At 44.2% G+C, this 18,072-nt stretch overlaps 3 protein-coding genes across 3 annotated transcripts; 1 reads left to right on the top strand and 2 right to left on the bottom strand.

Moving 5' to 3' along the window:
• Positions 1–676: 676 nt before the first annotated feature.
• LOC119358119 (replication factor C subunit 3-like) lies at positions 677–10,569 on the top strand (the record flags this gene model as incomplete). Its single annotated transcript, XM_037624816.1, has 9 exons — positions 677–845; positions 7,794–8,010; positions 8,513–8,592; positions 8,675–8,834; positions 9,013–9,094; positions 9,219–9,348; positions 9,434–9,497; positions 9,593–9,661; positions 10,470–10,569. Coding segments are annotated over 9 exons (1,071 nt in total), but the record flags the coding sequence as incomplete, so codon positions are not given.
• A 1,404-nt stretch (positions 10,570–11,973) lies between these two features.
• On the bottom strand, positions 11,974–13,538 carry LOC119356291. The gene is made up of 4 exons (XM_037623236.1): positions 13,382–13,538; positions 13,161–13,296; positions 12,979–13,051; positions 11,974–12,494 (listed from the first exon to the last, which is right to left on the bottom strand). Exons 1-4 carry the CDS (start codon positions 13,419–13,421, stop codon positions 12,225–12,227), a joined length of 519 nt encoding a protein of 172 aa, XP_037479133.1. The 5' UTR covers positions 13,422–13,538; the 3' UTR covers positions 11,974–12,224.
• Positions 13,539–15,886: 2,348 nt separating this feature from the next.
• Positions 15,887–17,145, bottom strand: LOC119351912. The gene is made up of 4 exons (XM_037618687.1): positions 16,912–17,145; positions 16,716–16,839; positions 16,524–16,596; positions 15,887–16,433 (listed from the first exon to the last, which is right to left on the bottom strand). Exons 1-4 carry the CDS (start codon positions 16,949–16,951, stop codon positions 16,170–16,172), a joined length of 501 nt encoding a protein of 166 aa, XP_037474584.1. The 5' UTR covers positions 16,952–17,145; the 3' UTR covers positions 15,887–16,169.
• Between the last annotated feature and the right edge of the window lie 927 nt (positions 17,146–18,072).

Here is an 18,072-nt window from a genome sequence, read left to right as displayed (position 1 = left end):
ATATATTTAGAATATTTCAAGCATTTAAACGAAAGGGAAAAAGAAGACAAAATAGATAATGGATGAAGGTAAGTAAATTAGAAAAGGTAACATACCTATATTGGCGCTTCCCACTAATGGGTTTCCTTGAGGCGAGGAGAGCTACAGTCTTGCAATAGGCAAGACGTAGTCCTGGCCTCCTTGCCGAGATTGTTATGGCCAAATTGTGGGTCGTGGACTGAGCTCAGTTGACACAAAGTATTGTGTTTCTTGGAGAGCTCTGATGTGCCGCTTGCTGCGGCAAAAAGCCAAGACTTGGGCTGGCCAATCCTGCGGTCATGCTAGCAGCTCTAGCGACACCGTTTATCTTTTGTTTTTAGTGTTATTTTTTCTCTTGTGCTTTTTTAAGGGGATTTTTGTTCTCATTTGCTGGTTTTCAATCGGTTTTCTAGTAGTAGAACACACGAAAGCGACGAAGGTGTGCGCTGGAGTGTGGCGAGCGATTTCGCTTTGCCTCGTGATGGGCAGGTCTATACTAGCTGTCAGGTAGGAGGTCCCGGGTCTGCTGTAACGTCTGGGGCCGGAAATGGGCTGGAGCCCAGAGGTAGTCCTCCTCAAGCGGGCCGCACCACTGACAAGTCCATTCCCCCAACTCGGATTTCTTCCTTTCCTGCCGTTGCATGGTCGGAACCAGTGAACCACCGCCGCCGCTCCGATGGACATCGACGCCGCCGCCGTGCGGCCGGCCACCAAGGGAAAGGCGACCCTCTCCTCCGCTGCCGCCGTCAAATCTTCGCCATGGGTCGAGAAGTACTGCCCCCAGTCCCTCGCCGACGTCGCCGCCCACCGCGACATCGTGGACACCAGTGAGTGCCCTTCTCCCGTTGGCTCCGGCCTTCACTTCCTCTACGCTTTTTACCACATGATAGTTGAATATGGTGTATGGATTTGGTAGAGTTGTTATGTAGTATGGCTTTGCTAGTGATTTGGTGAAGTTTGGTGGTTTCTGTTGAAAATATGAGCAAATTACTACGAGATTTAATCCGAATAAACAGAATATAAATCATGACCACAGCAGCAGAGATTAAACTAATCATGCGAACTAGCATAGCAGATGAACATATCACATCTAGGGCACATACTAGAAACATGAATTCTACCACGATCTCGAATAGGAAGGATAGAATCACATACGGTGCAGCGGGTGCAGCACCACCGACGTTGATGTTGTCGCCCATGTCGTCGAGGATGAGGTCGCCGAGGTCGGGGAAGAAGTCGTCGTTCACGAAGTCGTCGCTGCCAGCAGTCGCGCGAATGCGCTCCCCAAAAACCTGATCGCCCCTCTCCCGTACAGGATCACGAGAGGCGGGGTTCCGGAGGCCTGCTGTCCCTTCTCGCGGTGCACGCCGGAAGGAGCGATGAAGAAGACTAGCTTGGCGGCGCAATGATCTGGAACGGTGATGGGAAACCATACGAAGCGGCGGCTAGGGTAGACGTCTGCCTGACTATATATTACGGGCCGGGTAGGTCGTGGGAGTAAACCCCACGTCCGAGTCGTCACGATCCAAAAGAATCGGAAACGGTTCAGTAATTAACGCGTCCGTTAATTATTAATTAATGACTCATTAATTTTTCCCATGCAACAAAAATATAGACAACATGCATAGCTCTGTCCTCGGCTCGGCTCAATCCCGCAACCCGCGTCGCGTCGTGACGAGGCGTGACGTGACGAGGCGAGCGAGGAGGAGGAGCGCGCGTGTAGGTCTCCTCTTCTCATGCTCATACAAGTGGTAGAAGAGCTTACCTTATAAGGAGGTGCAACTCTCTCTCAACTTCCAAGGTGGGACTAAACTTTAGCCTCACTCACTCCACTCACATGTGTGCATGAATGGGCCAAGAGAATTTCAGAATTTTAGTTGGGCTTTGGGCCAAAGGCCTACTAGCAAAATTCCAACAATCCCCCACAAAGTCTCATTGGCACATCTCATCATTTAGTTCCAAAACATTGTTTTATATATCGGTGGTTAGTGGAGACTGTGAAGTTGAACTTCCACTTAGAAATTTATGCTACACTAGATCACAACTTGAATAGTGGACTATGCCTTGAACTACAAGTTTTCTGTGAAACTAGTTTCACACAAATTCTTGACCGATACTGGGCTACCGCAAGGCTTCCCCGCGGGTGGAGCGTATACGTCATACTCCAGGGCCTTTCATGAATTTATTAGAGAACACCCAATTCTCATAGACTGCGACGTTGACAGTCAAATTCATATAGGTGTGTTCCTCAGAAGATGTTCTGCAGGACAACATCTCTGCTTACCCGAATAAGCCACTTGGAACATATTAAGATAAGTATCAACCTGCCATGCAGATCAGGAGAGTATTGCATCTTCACGGAGTGGGATAATTAATATAGGGATACTCTCCTCCCAGCCGACCAACAACTTGTCTCCCACTTCTACTTCACGGGATCTCCGATCACATAGTGGGTTACCACTATGGGCAACTCATGCGGTGGGTCTCAAACCCATCTCTATCGATGCATTCTCTATCACATTACGTGATAGACCCTTTGTGAAGGGATCTGCCAAGTTTTTCGACGTTTGGATATAATCCAACGTAATAACTCCGGAGTTCCTCAATTTTCTGACAGATTTTAGTCTCCTCTTCACATGCCTTGAGGACTTCATATTGTCCTTAGAACTGTTTATCTTGACGATCACAGTTTGATTATCATAGTTCATCAGGTTAGGGGGTATTGGTTTTTCAACCATAGGTAAGTCCATCAAGAGTTCACGAAGCCACTCTGCTTCAATAGTGGCAGTGTCTAATGCTGTGAGTTCTGCTTCCATAGTTGACCTCGTTAAGATGGTCTGCTTGCAAGACTTCCAGGAAACAGCGCCACCACCAAGTGTAAAAACATAACCACTTGTGGCCTTAATCTCATCAGCATCAGATATCCAGTTTGAGTCATTATAACCCTCCAGTACCCTTGGATACCCGATGTAGTGAATCCCATAGCTCGCGGTGCCTTTCAAATAGCGCATAACTCTCTCAAGCGCATGCCAATGATCATCTCCCGGTTTTGACACAAACCGACTCAGCTTGCTCACAGCAAAAGAGATGTCAGGCCTCGTGGCACTCGTCAAATACATAAGCGAGCCAATAATCTGAGAATACCTCAGTTGATCTCTAGCAATCCGTCGATTCTTTCGAAGCAACACACTAGCATCATATGGAGTTGGAGAAGGCGTGCAGTCGCTATACCCAAAACGACTCAAGACCTTTTCCACATAATGAGACTGAAGTAGTGTGATCCCACCATTCTCATCTCTCAACAGCTTGATGTTTAAGATAACATCAGCTACTCCTAAATCCTTCATCTCAAAACAGCGAGATAAGAAATCCTTAACCTCCTTGATTAAATCAAGTTTGGTTCCAAAGATCAATATGTCGTCGACATACAGACAAAGAATAACTCCTTCGCCCCCACCATAGCGATAGTACACGCACTTGCCACCACCGTTTACTACAAAGCCGGCAACAGTTAATGTTCTTTCGAACTTCTCATGCCACTCCTTAGGAGCTTGTTTAAGGCCATATAAAGACTTTAATAACTTGCACACCTTTCCTTCCTGACCAGGTACTACAAAACCATCTGGCTGATCCATGTAAATTTCCTCCTTCAACTCTCCATTAAGGAAAGCCGTCTTAACGTCCATTTGATGAACGAGAAGACCATGTGAGGCAGCCAGTGATAGTAGCATCCGAATTGTGGTCAGTCTAGCCACGGGTGAGTAAGTATCAAAGAAGTCTTCACCTTCTTTCTAGGTATAACCCTTGGCCACAAGCCGTGCCTTGTACTTTTCAATCGTACCATCAGGTCTAAGCTTCTTCTTGAACACCCACTTACATCCTACAGGTTTGCACCCATATGGACGGTCAATGATCTCCCAGGTACCGTTAGCTAAGATGGAATCCATCTCGCTACGTACAGCTTCCTTCCAGTAGTCAGCATCAGGAGATGCATAGGCTTCTGAAATAGTCCTGGGTGTGTCATCCACGAGGTACACAATAAAATCATCACCAAAAGACTTTGCAGTCCTCTGTCTCTTACTCCTCACAGGAGTTCCATTGTTACCCTCAACAGGATTCTCAATGTGTTCCATCGCAATGGTGGGTTCAGGAATTACAGTGAATTCCTCACTAGATGGAGTAAGTATCTCCTGATTTGATGTACTCGACATATCCTTCATAGGAAATATGTGCTCAAAGAAAGTTGCATCATTTGATTCCATAATCGTACCAACATGCATGTCGGATACCTCAGATTTTATTATCAAAAATCTATAGCCGATGCTATGAAAAGCATAACCCAGAAGAACACAATCCACAGTTTTTGGTCCAAGCTTGCGCTTTTTGGGAATTGGTATATTGACTTTCGCCAAACAACCCCAAGTACGTAGGTAAGAGAGTTTCAACCTTTTCCTTTCCCATTCCTCAAATGGAGTCATGGTCTTATGCTTTGTGGGAACTCGGTTTAGGACATGACACGCAGTCATTAGCGTCTCCCCCCACCATTCCTTGGATAGACCCGAAGTGTCTAACATGGTGTTAACCATATCAGTTAGAGTTTGGTTCTTTTTTTCGGCTACCCCATTTGACTGGGGTGAGTAGGGAGGCATCCTCTCATGGATTATACCATGTTCCGCACAAAACAGATCAAATTCATTGGAAAAATACTCTCCACCACGATCGGACCTAAGCCGTTTAATTTTTCGATCAAGTTGGTTCTCTGCCTCACCTTTGTAGTTTTTAAAGAAAGTCAAAGCCTCATCTTTTGATTTCAAAAGATACACATAACAATATCTAGTGGAGTCATCAATAAATGTCATGAAGTATCTCTTTCCACCTTTTGTCAACACACCGTTCATCTCACAAAGATCAGAATGTATAAGCTCTAGTGGCACCAAGTCTCTTGCCTCTGCAGTCTTATGGGACTTGCGAGGTTGCTTAGCTTGCACACATATTTGGCACTTGGAGCCTTTGACAGTAGAGATTTTCGGAATTAAATTCATATTGGCTAACCGCGTCATGCAACCAAAGTTAATATGACAGAGTCGTGAATGCCAAATATCAGACTCATTATTGTGGCAAACATTATTAATAACTTTAGTGCAAATATCTGACAAAGATAGGCGGAACAAGCCTCCGCACTCATAGCCTTTTCCAACAAATTGTCCACACTTAGAAATTACAACTTTATTGGATTCGAAAACCAACTTAAAACCATCTCGACATAAACGGGAACAGCTAACGAGATTTTTATTGATGGACGACACATGATGAACGTTCTTCAGACGCACAGTCTTCCCTGAAGTAAACTTCAGATCGACCGTACCAACACCTCGAACGATGGCATGTGACCCGTTCCCCATCAGCACGGGTGAAGTCCCTGTTGCCTGGTAAGAAGAAAACATGGAGGCGTCAGCACAAACATGTACATTGGCACCGGTGTCAATTAACCAATCAGGGGATTAAAATACTGAAAGGATGGTAGGAAAAATACCGTACCCTGATTCCTTCATATCAGTATCACCGATGACAACATTAGCGGACTTGCCGCTCTTCTCATGTTCGCGCTCCTCAAAGCGGTTAGGACACTTTGGAGCCCAGTGATTAGGATCACCGCAGACATGGCAAAGTCCCTTCACCTTCTTATGAGAATTCTTCTTGAAGTTGGTAGAATGTGATGGCTTGTTCTTTGTATCAAACTTGCCTTTGCCCTGAGTTTTGTTCTTATTGTTTTTGTACTTGTTGGGCTGGGAGTTCTTCTTCTGTACCATGTGGGCACTAGAACCTCCCTCAGCAACTCGAGCACGTGTGTCCTTTGCTCTCGCCTTCTCTTCAACATCAAGAGTACCAATGAGATCCGCAACGGAAAACTCCTGTCTCTTGTGTTTCAGGGAAGTAGTAAAATTGTTCCACGAAGGTGGAAGCTTGGCAATGATGCCTCCGGCAACAAATTTGTCCGGCAACACACACTTGAAGTACTCAAGTTCTTTTGCGAGCGACTGTATCTCATGAGCCTGCTGTACAACAGGGCGCTCATCAGTCATCTTGTAGTCATAGAATTGCTCCATGACGTACAACTCGCTGTCGGCGTCCGAGACACCAAACTTGGCCTCGAGCGCAGCCCACATGTCCTTGCCGTTGTCAAACGACATATACGAATCCACAATGGAGTCAAGAACACTCAGAAGAGTGCCTTTAAAGAGGGTATCGATCTTCTCAAAAGCTTTCAGCTGTGCTGGATTAAGATCGCCCTCAGGCTTGCCCTTGGTGGCATCATAGCAGCCCATGGCCTGAAACCAGTAGACTGCTCTCGTGCGCCACCTCTTATATTGCGCCCCCTTAAAGGCAGGCGGTTTCAGATGCGCAGCAAAACCACTCGGAGTAAATTGCCTATAATCAGGTTTTTGGATTGTTGGAAATATGAGCAAATTACTACGAGATTTAATCCGAATAAACAGAATATAAATCATGACCACAGCAGCAGAGATTAAACTAATCATGCGAACTAGCATAGTAGATGAACATATCACATCCAGGGCACATACTAGAAACATGAATTCTACCACGATCTCGAACAGGAAGGATAGAATCACATACGGTGCAGCGGGTGCAGCACTGCCGGCGTTGATGTTGTCGCCCATGTCGTCGAGGATGAGGTTGCCGAGGTCGGGGAAGAAGTCGTCGTTCGCGAAGTCGTCGCTGCCAGCAGTTGCGCGAGTGCGCTCCCCAAAAACCTGATCGCCCCTCTTCCGTACAGGATCACGAGAGGCGGGGTTCCGGAGGCCTCCTGTCCCTTCTCGCGGTGCACGCCGGAAGGAGCGATGGAGAAGACTAGCTTGGCGGCGCAATGATCTGGAACGGTGATGGGAAACCATACGAAGCGGCGGCTAGGGTAGACGTCTGCCTGACTATATATTGCGGGCCGGGTAGGTCGTGGGAGTAAACCCCACGTCCGAGTCGTCACGATCCAAAAGAATCGGAAACGGTTCAGTAATTAACGCGTCCGTTAATTATTAATTAATGACTCATTAATTTTCCCATGCAGCAAAAATATAGACAACGTGCATAGCTCTGTCCCCGGCTCGGCTCAATCCCGCAACCCGCGGCGCGTCGTGACGAGGCGTGGCGTGGCGAGGCGAGGCGAGCGAGCTCGCGAGGCGAGGCGTGGCGAGGCGAGCGAGGAGGAGGAGCGCGCGTGTAGGTCTCCTCTTCTCATGCTCATACAAGTGGTAGAAGAGCTCACCTTATAAGGAGGTGCAACTCTCTCTCAACTTCCAAGGTGAGACTAAACTTTAGCCTCACTCACTCCACTCACATGTGTGCATGAATGGGCCAAGAGAATTTCAGAATTTTAGTTGGACTTTAGGCCAAAGGCCTACTAGCAAAATTCCAACAGTTTCATATGGTTAGGATTTTGGACTTCTCTAATATAGCAGTGTGCTGTTTGAGATTTATTTGATGCTTTAGAGGTTAGGTTAGACACTATCACAATGGCGCACTGCTAATGTGACCTGTGATTTGGGGGTGAAGAGTGGTTTTCTCGAGTGATTTTGTATGTATCTGTTGTCAGATTGGGTTTTTTCGCCCCAAAATCAAGCTCTCTGTAAGCTGTCACACATTTTATTATTACCTAGTACTAGCTTGGCCAAAAAAAAAACCTTTAATGCATGATTCTGTTTCCGCACTTTGAATCTGTGAGGTAATCTAATAAGTTTATATCATTTTATTTATTGTAGTTGATAGGCTTATAGATGAGAATAGGCTTCCACATTTGTTGCTCTATGGTCCACCTGGCACTGGGAAAACATCAACAATACTCGCTGTCGCGAGGAAGATATATGGCTCACAGTATGGCAACATGATTCTTGAGCTCAATGCATCAGATGAACGTGGGATTGGTGTTGTAAGGCAGCAGATACAGGACTTTGCTAGTGCACACAGCCTCTCTTTTGGGTATACACTAAGTGCTATTTTTCGTTGCAAAAAATTGTGAATATTCTTACCTTTTTTTTTGTGTGGATGCATGTGGGTGGCTGGTGTTCCTTGTATTGTGCTTGGCTTAATAGATGATTTCCATTGGCCCTATCATTGTTCTAATGTGGAACTCCAGTAGCTTGCTAAGAAAAGGATCCCTTAGTTTTAACATGGGGTCGTATGGTTGTAAGTATGCAATTACAATATGAATTAAATACCTGTGCTAGAGTTGCTTACTTGCATGCGTATTAACATGAGGTTGTATGGTTGTAAGTATCTTGTAAGTATGCAATTACAATCTGAATTAAATACCTGTGCTAGAGTTGCTTACTTGCATGCGTCTATTGATACCCACACTTGATTCCTTAACTGCATTGGGTTGCTAGTATGGTTGAATGAACTGTTGAAGAAAGAAGATTTATTGCAGTATTAAGCAATTATAGTATTGTTCTTCACTTCTTCACAATGCTGTTAACTGTAGAGCAAAGCCTGCTGTTAAGTTGGTCCTTTTGGATGAAGCCGATGCCATGACCAAGGATGCACAATTTGCATTGCGAAGAGGTTTTTCTATTCTTTCGTCCTTTTTTTTTACCCAGATGATATTATTATTTTCATTAAATATTTACATTGATCCGACTTGCAGTCATTGAGAAGTATACAAGGAGCACAAGGTTTGCACTGATATGCAACCATGTGAACAAAATAATTCCAGCACTACAATCAAGGTGCACTAGGTTTAGATTTGCTCCACTTGATGGCACTAATGTTAGTGAGCGTCTTCAACATGTAATAAAATCTGAGGGGTAAGAACTTACCCTTTTGTTGTAAGATTATGTTTGGAATCTGGACCTTTTGTCAGGTTCCTCAGTTTTCTATCCTTAACTTCAGTACTCTGTTGGGACTTTAGAAGTCAGTAATTTTTATTTTTATTTTTCTATATATTTGAGTATGGCAGCACTAGGTTTATGCTTGTTCTTGCAGACTTGATGTCGATAAGGGTGGCTTGACAGCCCTTGTGCGGTTAAGTAACGGTGACATGAGGAAGGCTTTGAATATATTGCAGGTTACGTCTGAATAATCTCAAGTTTTTTTAATATTTCAAAGCTGCTATATTCTTATCCATTGTTTTGTTCCATGACCTGATGTACCTTTGCTTTATACTGACATGCATTGCCTTTTGTATGCAGTCAACACACATGGCATCCTCACAAATAACAGAAGAAGCTGTTTACCTTTGCACGGGAAATCCCATGCCTAAAGATCTTGAGCAGATAGCGAGTTGGTTACTAAATGAACCATTTTCAACCAGCTTCAAATGTACTCCTAATTACCATTACCATCTTTCGCAATTCATGATCTAAATGTGTGCTTAATGTGCAATCTGTATCCATATCTTTTTCAGATATATCTGATACAAAGATGAGAAAAGGTCTGGCCTTGATTGATATCATACGGGAGGTCACTATGTAAGTGCTCCCTCTCCCTTTCGTTCCTTCTAAGCTTCCTTATTCTCCAAATCCTACTAAGCTTCCTTTTAATTATTTCAATTAATTTTTTGCAGGTTTGTGTTCAAAATTAATATGCCATCCAATGTACGAGTAAAGTTGATTAATGATTTGGCAGATATCGAGTATGTCGTGTCTATACTTTTAAAGTTCAATTTTATCCAAAGTTGTCATCGATTAGATATATTTTGCCGATGATTCTGCTCACATCACGACACCTAACTGTAATAGTAACACTGTGTGCTCACCTCTCACAAGTTAAATTACCTGACTTGTTCTGATGATATGGTTTATGCTTATTGTGTTATTCCGGTAGTCATTTTAGTTCACACAAGAAGTACTTACCATAGCTTAGTAACTGTAATGGTATGGCCAGGCTGGCTTGGTGAGCATGGTCATTCCTTTAGGCTTTAGACTTTAGTCAACTGTAAGCAAAGCAACAAGCGACACAAATCATGTTGCCGAAACAGTGCCACACTCCAAAGCATAATTTGTATTTTGTTAACTTGGCATGTGTGTTCTCTACACGTCCAACATGTTGATTTTCAGAAAGTGAAAAATGTGGTAGTTTCAACGAAGCAATTATGCCTAGGAAACCTTTTGCTTATCTGGAATGTTTGGGTTTGTACTGTACTGGATTCCTTATACTCCTTCCGTCCGAAAATACTTGTCCGAAAAATGAATGTGTCTAGATGTATTTTAATTCTAGATACATCCATTTGTATTCATTTTGACGACAAGTATTTCCAGACGGAGGGAGTATGATCTAAAATGATCATCGGAAATATTCCCCAGGAATGAGCTAAGATTATATTTTTCTTTTGACTTGTTGAATTGTTATATTCCCGAAGTACTGGGACCAAAAGTCAGATAATTCTTTTGGCAGTGCCTCTTCAAACAGTCAGCAACGTTATTGACATCATTTCTGTGCAGGTATCGACTAACCTTCGCCTGCAATGACAAACTGCAGCTTGGAGCATTGATCTCGACTTTCACGACTGCTCGCACTGCTATGGTTGCTGCCGCCGCCTAATTTGAACACCCACTCAGATCCGAAAATGGTGTGGCAGTTTATATTTATCTTATGTGTCCTTAGCTTAAAGCACGTAGAGGAGAATTTTTTATGCTAGAACTGTCTGTCTGCTTGGGACCTTCGGGAGGGTTTTAGAACTCGAGTGTAACTGATTGCTATCAGGTTTAGGCAATGCACATGATGGATGCAGCATTTTGTGCAGTAGGGAGTCATTCACGACTCAATTAATCACTGTTATGACATTGGAAAAAACATTTTGAGCAAGGAACGGAAACAAGGTGACACCAACAAGGAACCGGCATCTCCTCCCCGTCCTGTAGTATCTATCCTGTTAAGACATCTGTATTTCGTAAGTCATTCCAAAAGGGGCAAAAAAGCAACAGAAAGGAATAATTGTTAGCTTCCGAGAAATGGCGAAGCATATGTTATTCCACCAAGATATATTCATTCCCATATGGCTCAATTGCTGTGTTTTCGGCATTAGCAGAAAAGAAAAGAAAAACAACAAGCAAGGTTACCTGAGCAATACGCGCATAACATTTTCAAATTTTGGAAATAATATTTTGACATATTACAAGTTTTGAAATAATTCTTGTATACTACTCACATTTCTCAGTTTTGTATAAGACTGTTTACAGAAGCACCGCCGGGGGGGGGGGGGAGGAGTGGGTGTATTAGGATATGTTTGGCGCTTTCCCTAAATATACATCACATCCTGCCGTTTCTATTTATTTTCCAATATTTCGGTTTTCTATTTCTTTTCTTCTTCATATTTTGTATTTCTAGAATCTGGAGGGGCATATGTGAATATATTTTTAAACAATTCATGAACAATATATTCACACATGAACCATTTTTCTGACATACACGAACTTTTCAAAAGATATGTGCATAATTTTTTTTCCATTCATGGTGAACCATTTTTAATTGGTATGAACCTTTTTTTGCATATAAGAACATTTATTTCTAGGAACATGAATGGAAATTTCTAGGAACCATTTTTAATTTACATATACAAAATTCTCCACTGCAAAATTTTTATTTTTTATTTTTTATCTTTTAACAGAAATAATTATTAATGAGCTGCACAGTGGCCGGCCCACTATCCTTTCCCATCAGGCGGCGCTCGCGTAGCCGCCACTACAAAACTGTGTTAACAGAATATTTCTCAAAAGAGCTGTTTTAGCAGAAACTGTGTTCTCTTAATGGCCGGAAAGAGTTAACAGAACCTCTCAAAAGAAAAGAGTTAAGAAACAGTTTGTCAAAAAAAAAAGTTAAAAAACTGAAAGAAAAGGGAGTTAACAGAACCTCTCATCAAAAGATAAAAAAGTTAAGAGACTGAAAGAAAAGGAATATATCGTGCATCAAAAGAAGAGCAATCTCAAAGCAGCAAAGCATCGCCAAGAGTAGCAGGACCACGACTTTATTCAGTACCTGAATTTATCATGTCAAGAAGCCATTACTGTCTTTATTTCCTGAATCCAACCAGGGCACCAGGCTAGCAACACCAAGAAGCACAAACTGGACGATATTACAGAAAAAATACAAGCCCCAGAGGGCATCACATTTCACACGGCAAATCACAGAAGATTTACAACCCCACTGGTTGCCTGGTTGCATCTACAGTTCACGGCGCAATGCCGATGATGCTGCTTCTACTCGACGCCCTCGGCGGATCTCTGGATGAGCACGGCAGCCATGGTGATGGCGGCGGCGTATATGGCATTGGGCACCTTGTGCACTACCTTGCCGACGCCGGGGACGCCCTCGGTTGCCCTTTTGGTCGCCAGCGCCAGCGCAGGGGCGGCGACCAGCGTGATGATCAGCTTGAGGCTGATCGCGCAGAGTGACTCCGCGGTCAGCTTCCGGATGAACTCCGCGAACTCCTCGCGGTCCAGGAGACCGTTCATGTCGATGTCAAATTCCTGCGTGTTTGAGATATCCATCAGAGTTGTAACTTGTTTGTCTATAAAAATCAAAGCTGTAACATAGGACATTTCGTCGACAGAAAAGAAAGATACTCGGAGGAATCAAGGTGACTAGTTCACAGTTATAAACAATACTAATTCCCTACAAATATATTCTATATGACAGCATCGTAGACTAGAGCACATAAAACAATGGAAAATTCCGCGGGCAAGAAAATGGTATTCAGAGCTATCTGGGTGATAAGTTCAGAATTGTGAACAATGTATACTAACTTTAGCATAAAGGGCGCACCATAGACAACAGATGGCACATGAATCGCTAATTAAGCTTATATAAAGAGTATTCTTGACATGTTCAGGGAAGGAAAAGCAGAAATCAAGATTACTTTGCTTAAGTAGAACACACAGGTGAAGAACACGATATCCAGTTGACCAAATAAATCACAAAAACTGGATAAGGGGAAGGGGAGACTGTGATTACTCTCATGAGTTCCTTGAGCCTCTCCTTGGACGGGGGGTCGTAGTGCGGCCCCGGCAAGTACTTGTTGATGTCACTGCCGACCAAAAACAGCAGGAAGCATCAGGAACATCTAAGAAGAATCGCAGGAACAAATAGACGCTGAAAAAAAATTATTTCATGTGGGATTGGGCCGGCTGTCGTACTTGTAGACGCAGAGGACGGCGATGTAGACCTCCTCGAACTTGAGGGCGTCCTTCTCGGGCTTCTGGGTGTCCTCGGTGAGCCGGTCGAACACCTTGTCGGTGATCTTCCGCACCTGCCTCTCCTTCCAGTGCCGCCCTGCGCCAATTCGATTCGTGCTTCAGCTCCGAGAGGAAGAGGGGCGGACGGATCGAAGGGACGGCGTAGGGGTGGGTGGGAGTACCTTGGAGCTTCTCTTGCAGAGACGCCCAGGCCTGCCCCATGGCGTCGGGCGTCGGCGGAGGCTGGAGAGATGACGGGTGGGGGGCTCGGAAAAGGGGGGTAGAAGAGAACAGAAGTAGTATCTCAGGTCTCCGGGCGGTGTGTGATTCTGGTTTTGGCTTTTGGCTAATCTAATATTGTGGACGATAGATCTCCCTCGCACCTTTTCGTGACTATGCTACGGGAACACAGAAGCTTTACGCAGCATATCCTCCAGGGCCAGGCTCACCAATATATTTCCCGTTCTTTCAGTTTTAATTCAAAACATGTAGTAGACGACTGAGTACTACTCCCTCCGTTCAGAATTACTTGTCTCGAAAATGGATATATCTAGAACTAAAATACGTCTAGATATATCCATTTCTGCGACAAGTAATTCTAAACGGAGGGAGTATGTGCATATTTTAAATTCTGTGTTGCATTCCTGTGAAAAACTAAAGAACCCTGTATACCGGTTAGCTCATCGCTGTTGTTGTCTTGTGGGTATTACCCGCAAGAAAAGAGGTTCTTATAAGACTTTGGAGATACCTACTCTGTAGTTTATATCAATACCTTATTCTTGTACCTACTTATTGTTGGCATTTGTCGACTCATATTTTAAATTTTGAACATAAAAGGGATGACACTTATATGTTCTGGCGCAAAGAAATCTCCCTCCCCTCTATGCACACTACAAGTGGTACTTTAACCAAACTTAACTTTGACACAACATGTAAAAGATTCTTACAGAAGGGGATAGACTAGCTATTAGTATCAGACACTCCAAAAAAGCCATGTTGGGCCAACCCTCCATCTCACTTTCCATTTTTGGAAGAGATACACGTTCTAGGCGTGGAGACATGAGAGGGAGTGGAGGTGGTGTCACTAGTGACCATGAGATCCACTACGGCTACTATCTAACTCGTGCCCATGAGACCATTGTGGCCTCCGCCTCACGCGGCACCTAAGATCCGAGGCTGCCACCCTCATCGTCGTGTGAGTGGAGGTGGAGGCATGGAGGAGCCGAGAGAGACTAAGGTGGTGGTGTGCGAAAGTTGCAGCGCTGGTGAAGTGAGCACATGAAAAATGAGGACTCGGAAACAAGGTAACATAAGCGGGCCATATTGATACTTGTGTGTGATCAAAAGTAACCACGTACATGATCAGCCGCGAGGAAACTTTCTCGCTGGCAAACATAAATAGAAACAAGTGAAGAACACTTCATAGAAGTAAAGCGAATAAAAAGTCCATTGTGCCTTAGAACACAAGCCACATGGGGCAACCTTATTTTACCTTTTTAAAAGTCAATGTGCTCCTAGACGACTGATCAGTTGTGCCATTAAGAAATGAAGTTGGCAATGGGGCAAATTTATTTTACCTTTTTAATAGAATAGGAGAAGCAATCAAATTTTATGCAGCATTATTTGTATATCACTTCAACTCATCCTATTGTTATGGAAAAGATAACATGAAAACATAATAGAATGCTCTTAAGAAATGAAGTTGGTAATGCCCATTGCACGCATCTTCTTTTGAATCCTTGTATAATTTGTTAAATGGTTAAACAAAATGCATTACCCTTTTTTTTATTAATTGTTGATCCTCGTAATCAATGTATAATTGCTTGAATGGCTCTGGTTGTGGTTTGTGATTATGCGGAACCGCACAAATGAGAGTTATGTTGCGGCATAGTCTAAGTGTAAGTATGCTACAATTGTTAGCAAAGCACTGTCTAAGCTGCTATCACAATTATGAACCTTCATACTTTGATATGTAATACTATGATGTACTCATAAATAGTTGATCCCACGAATTATACTTATCTCATAAATAGTCGATCTCACCTCAAATGTCGTCTAAGCATCCACATCATCAAGTATTTGTACTTCTTTCATATATTTTATCGAGGGATTTTTATTGAAAATTCACATTTTTAGAAACAAATCATTCTTCCAAAGCGAGAAGGTCACGATGCAATATAACATGCAATCAGCCTCCATTTACGGCTAAGCCTATTTTCGTTCATATATGACAAGAATGTGAACGAGCTTTACGCTCATATATTTTACTTATTACTATAAATTCCTGCACCAAGATGTAGGGTATTTAACATTTCACAATATGAAGATTAGTTTCTTTTTACTCTGCATATACTCCCTCCATCCAGAAATACTTGTCGGAGAAATGGATGTGTCTAGACGTATTTTAGTTCTAGATACATCATTTTTATCCATTTACAAGACAAGTAATTCCGGATGAAGGGAGTAACATTTGTCTAACTTCGTAAAGTTTAATCAATTTTATGGAAAAAATATTAACATTCATAATATGAAATCAATATCATTAGATGCATTGTGAAATTAATGTTCATATATTGTATTACTTTAATATTGTAGATGTTGATATATTCTCATATAAATTTGGTCAAACTTTACAAAGTTTGAGTTCAAACAAATCTTATATGGGGAGTGAAAAGAAACAGAGGAAGTATTAAGGAGTAGGAGTACTATGCACCCGCCCTTCAAACGCAGGGACACTGAACTTCTACAAATTCAGTTGTGTAGCCGCCGAGAAATAATAACCATATTAAGATCGAATGCCAATACGTACAGCCCTTTACCACTTTGTTTGGCTACAAATTTTCACACCGAGGTGCCTGAAATGCATACACATTTTCCAATAAAGGTGCACATTCATCTTAAACACATCGCCGCATCGCGCATTGCTCATCTATATATCAGAAAAGGCAACGCGGCGACCGGTTGAGGTGTTCACTGCTTGCCTGCCCGGATGTCCTGCAGGAGCATGAGCCCGGCGGAGAAGAGGACGAAGAGCAGCGGCGTGGGCACCTTGTCCACCGCGTCCCTCATCCTCGGCACCTGCCTGCCGGCGTTCTTGGCCGTGACGGCGAGCAGCGGCGCCGCCAGGACGGCCACCGCGGCCTTGTTGGCGAGGACGAAGCGGAGGTCCATCCTCACCCACTCCATGATCAGCTCCCGGAACTCCTGCTGCGTTATCCCCTTGTCGCGGAACCCCTGCAGTCGATATATAAAACCAAATCACTCCCATAGCTGAGCAGAAGGCCATGGACATAGAAATTTCAGAAGTAGGAAGAGAGCAGAGACCTCCGCTTTTCCCTTGACGACCTGCATGCATGGAGGGTCCTTGTGAGGCCCCACCAGCTGCTTGTTGATGGAGCTGGATGAGACGCCCAACGAGATGGATCAGATCAAAGTTAGTTAATCAGGAAACGAGAGCAGAGGATGCATGAGGCGAAAGAGATGGATGCTAAAACACGAGCGCGGTATCCTTCTCACTTGTAAACCATGAGGGTGGCGACGTGGAGATTTTTGACGTCCAGGAGCTTGGCGTTCTTCTCGGCGTTGAGGACAGCCAGTTCGTCGAACACTTTCTCACATATCCTTACAACATCCAGCTTGCCTGCGACCAACCAACCCGTTACACCACACGAATGGATCAAGAAAATAGAAAGAAATTTACAAGATTGGTTACCTTGAGCTCTGTCCCACAGGCGGCCGAAGAAGCGCGCCATGGATCGATGCTCCTCCTTCTCTGGCCGCGGTGGAGGGCAAAGAACACGTACTACAAGTAGATAAGAGAAGAGAATTAGGAAGCTATGGCAGGCAGCATATTTAATTATTTATGCCGCTGCTGATTGGGCTGTCGAGCCGCAGTGGCTTGCAGGGAAGGTCAGAATCAGCCTAGAGCTAGCAGACCAGGGTGCGTATTGGTGATCACCGACCGAGCATTTGTGGGCCGGCAGTCCTTCCTTCCCTTGCGTTGCCTTGCTCCTCCGGCAACATAAAGAATTCTCGATTCCTACCTTTTTCCTCGCGTGAACACCAAATCCAAGCACCAAGGGTGCACCTAGTAGCTTCTCTTTTGAGCAAAAAGTAATATAATCCTAATCAACTTTGGACCGTTCCCGTGGAAGAATCACGCTCACACAGTAGGTTAGTTACCATTCTCTCCTGTTGAGTAACGTGCTTCAAGTAGAAAGTATTCCTATATATGTGCCCACGAGGTTCAAACAATACAACGAACTATTCCACCAAATCCCTCTCTCCCTTCTAACATGGTATCAGTTTCCGGGTTCTAAACCCTAGCCGCCGCCGCTTCCGCACCCGCGCGCCGCCCCTGGGGCGGTCGGCCTCCATGACCGCCGCCGGGGGCCGCGCCGCCCGTACCTAGGGTTCGTCCGCCGGCCGTGTTGACCAGCTACCCTAGAGAGTCTTTTTCCCGAGTGAAAGCACAAGTGCTCCCTGGGTGGTTTTGGTAATTAATGTCAACATATCTCTTGTTGGACTAATGTTTTCATCTAGTATATTTCAGACAAATTCAACAAATGGAGTGGCATGGACAATAGGATGTGGAACCCCTTCAAAATGTTAAGGACGAAGGATTGGCTCAAGCTCAAAGCTCACACTAGTAGAAAAGGGGGCTTTGGTCCAGGCCGGGTAACTCCATTAGTCCCGGTTCAGTCCAGAACCGGGACCAATGGGTGCATTTATCCCGGTTCGTGCGGCTAAGGCATTAGTCCCGGCTCACCTGGGCCCTTTAGTCCCAGTTCGTGCCACCAACCGGGACTAAAGGTCTAACCATTAGTACCGGTTGGTGCCACCAACCGGGACTAAAGGGTGCGATGCCCATTAG

This window comes from Triticum dicoccoides, chromosome 2A (assembly GCF_002162155.2).
Source record: "Triticum dicoccoides isolate Atlit2015 ecotype Zavitan chromosome 2A, WEW_v2.0, whole genome shotgun sequence".
NCBI classification, from domain to species: domain Eukaryota; kingdom Viridiplantae; phylum Streptophyta; class Magnoliopsida; order Poales; family Poaceae; genus Triticum; species Triticum dicoccoides.
The sequence above is the reverse complement of the archived record's forward strand: the minus strand, read 5'-3'. Positions and strand labels throughout refer to the sequence as shown.

Bases quoted from the DNA above. Each gene is read 5' to 3' on its own strand.
- LOC119356291 (XM_037623236.1), bottom strand. From the start codon at position 13,421: ATGGGGCAGGCCTGGGCGTCTCTGCAAGAGAAGCTCCAAG. The intron at 13,297-13,381 runs GTACTCCCACCC...GAATTGGCGCAG, and splicing joins TCTGCAAGAGAAGCTCCAAG to GGCGGCACTGGAAGGAGAGG. The intron at 12,495-12,978 runs GTAATCACAGTC...TCAAACACGCAG, and splicing joins GGCTCAAGGAACTCATGAGA to GAATTTGACATCGACATGAA.
- LOC119351912 (XM_037618687.1), bottom strand. From the start codon at position 16,951: ATGGCGCGCTTCTTCGGCCGCCTGTGGGACAGAGCTCAAG. The intron at 16,597-16,715 runs GTGAGAAGGATA...CGTCTCATCCAG, and splicing joins GCCACCCTCATGGTTTACAA to CTCCATCAACAAGCAGCTGG. The intron at 16,434-16,523 runs GTCTCTGCTCTC...TATCGACTGCAG, and splicing joins TCGTCAAGGGAAAAGCGGAG to GGGTTCCGCGACAAGGGGAT.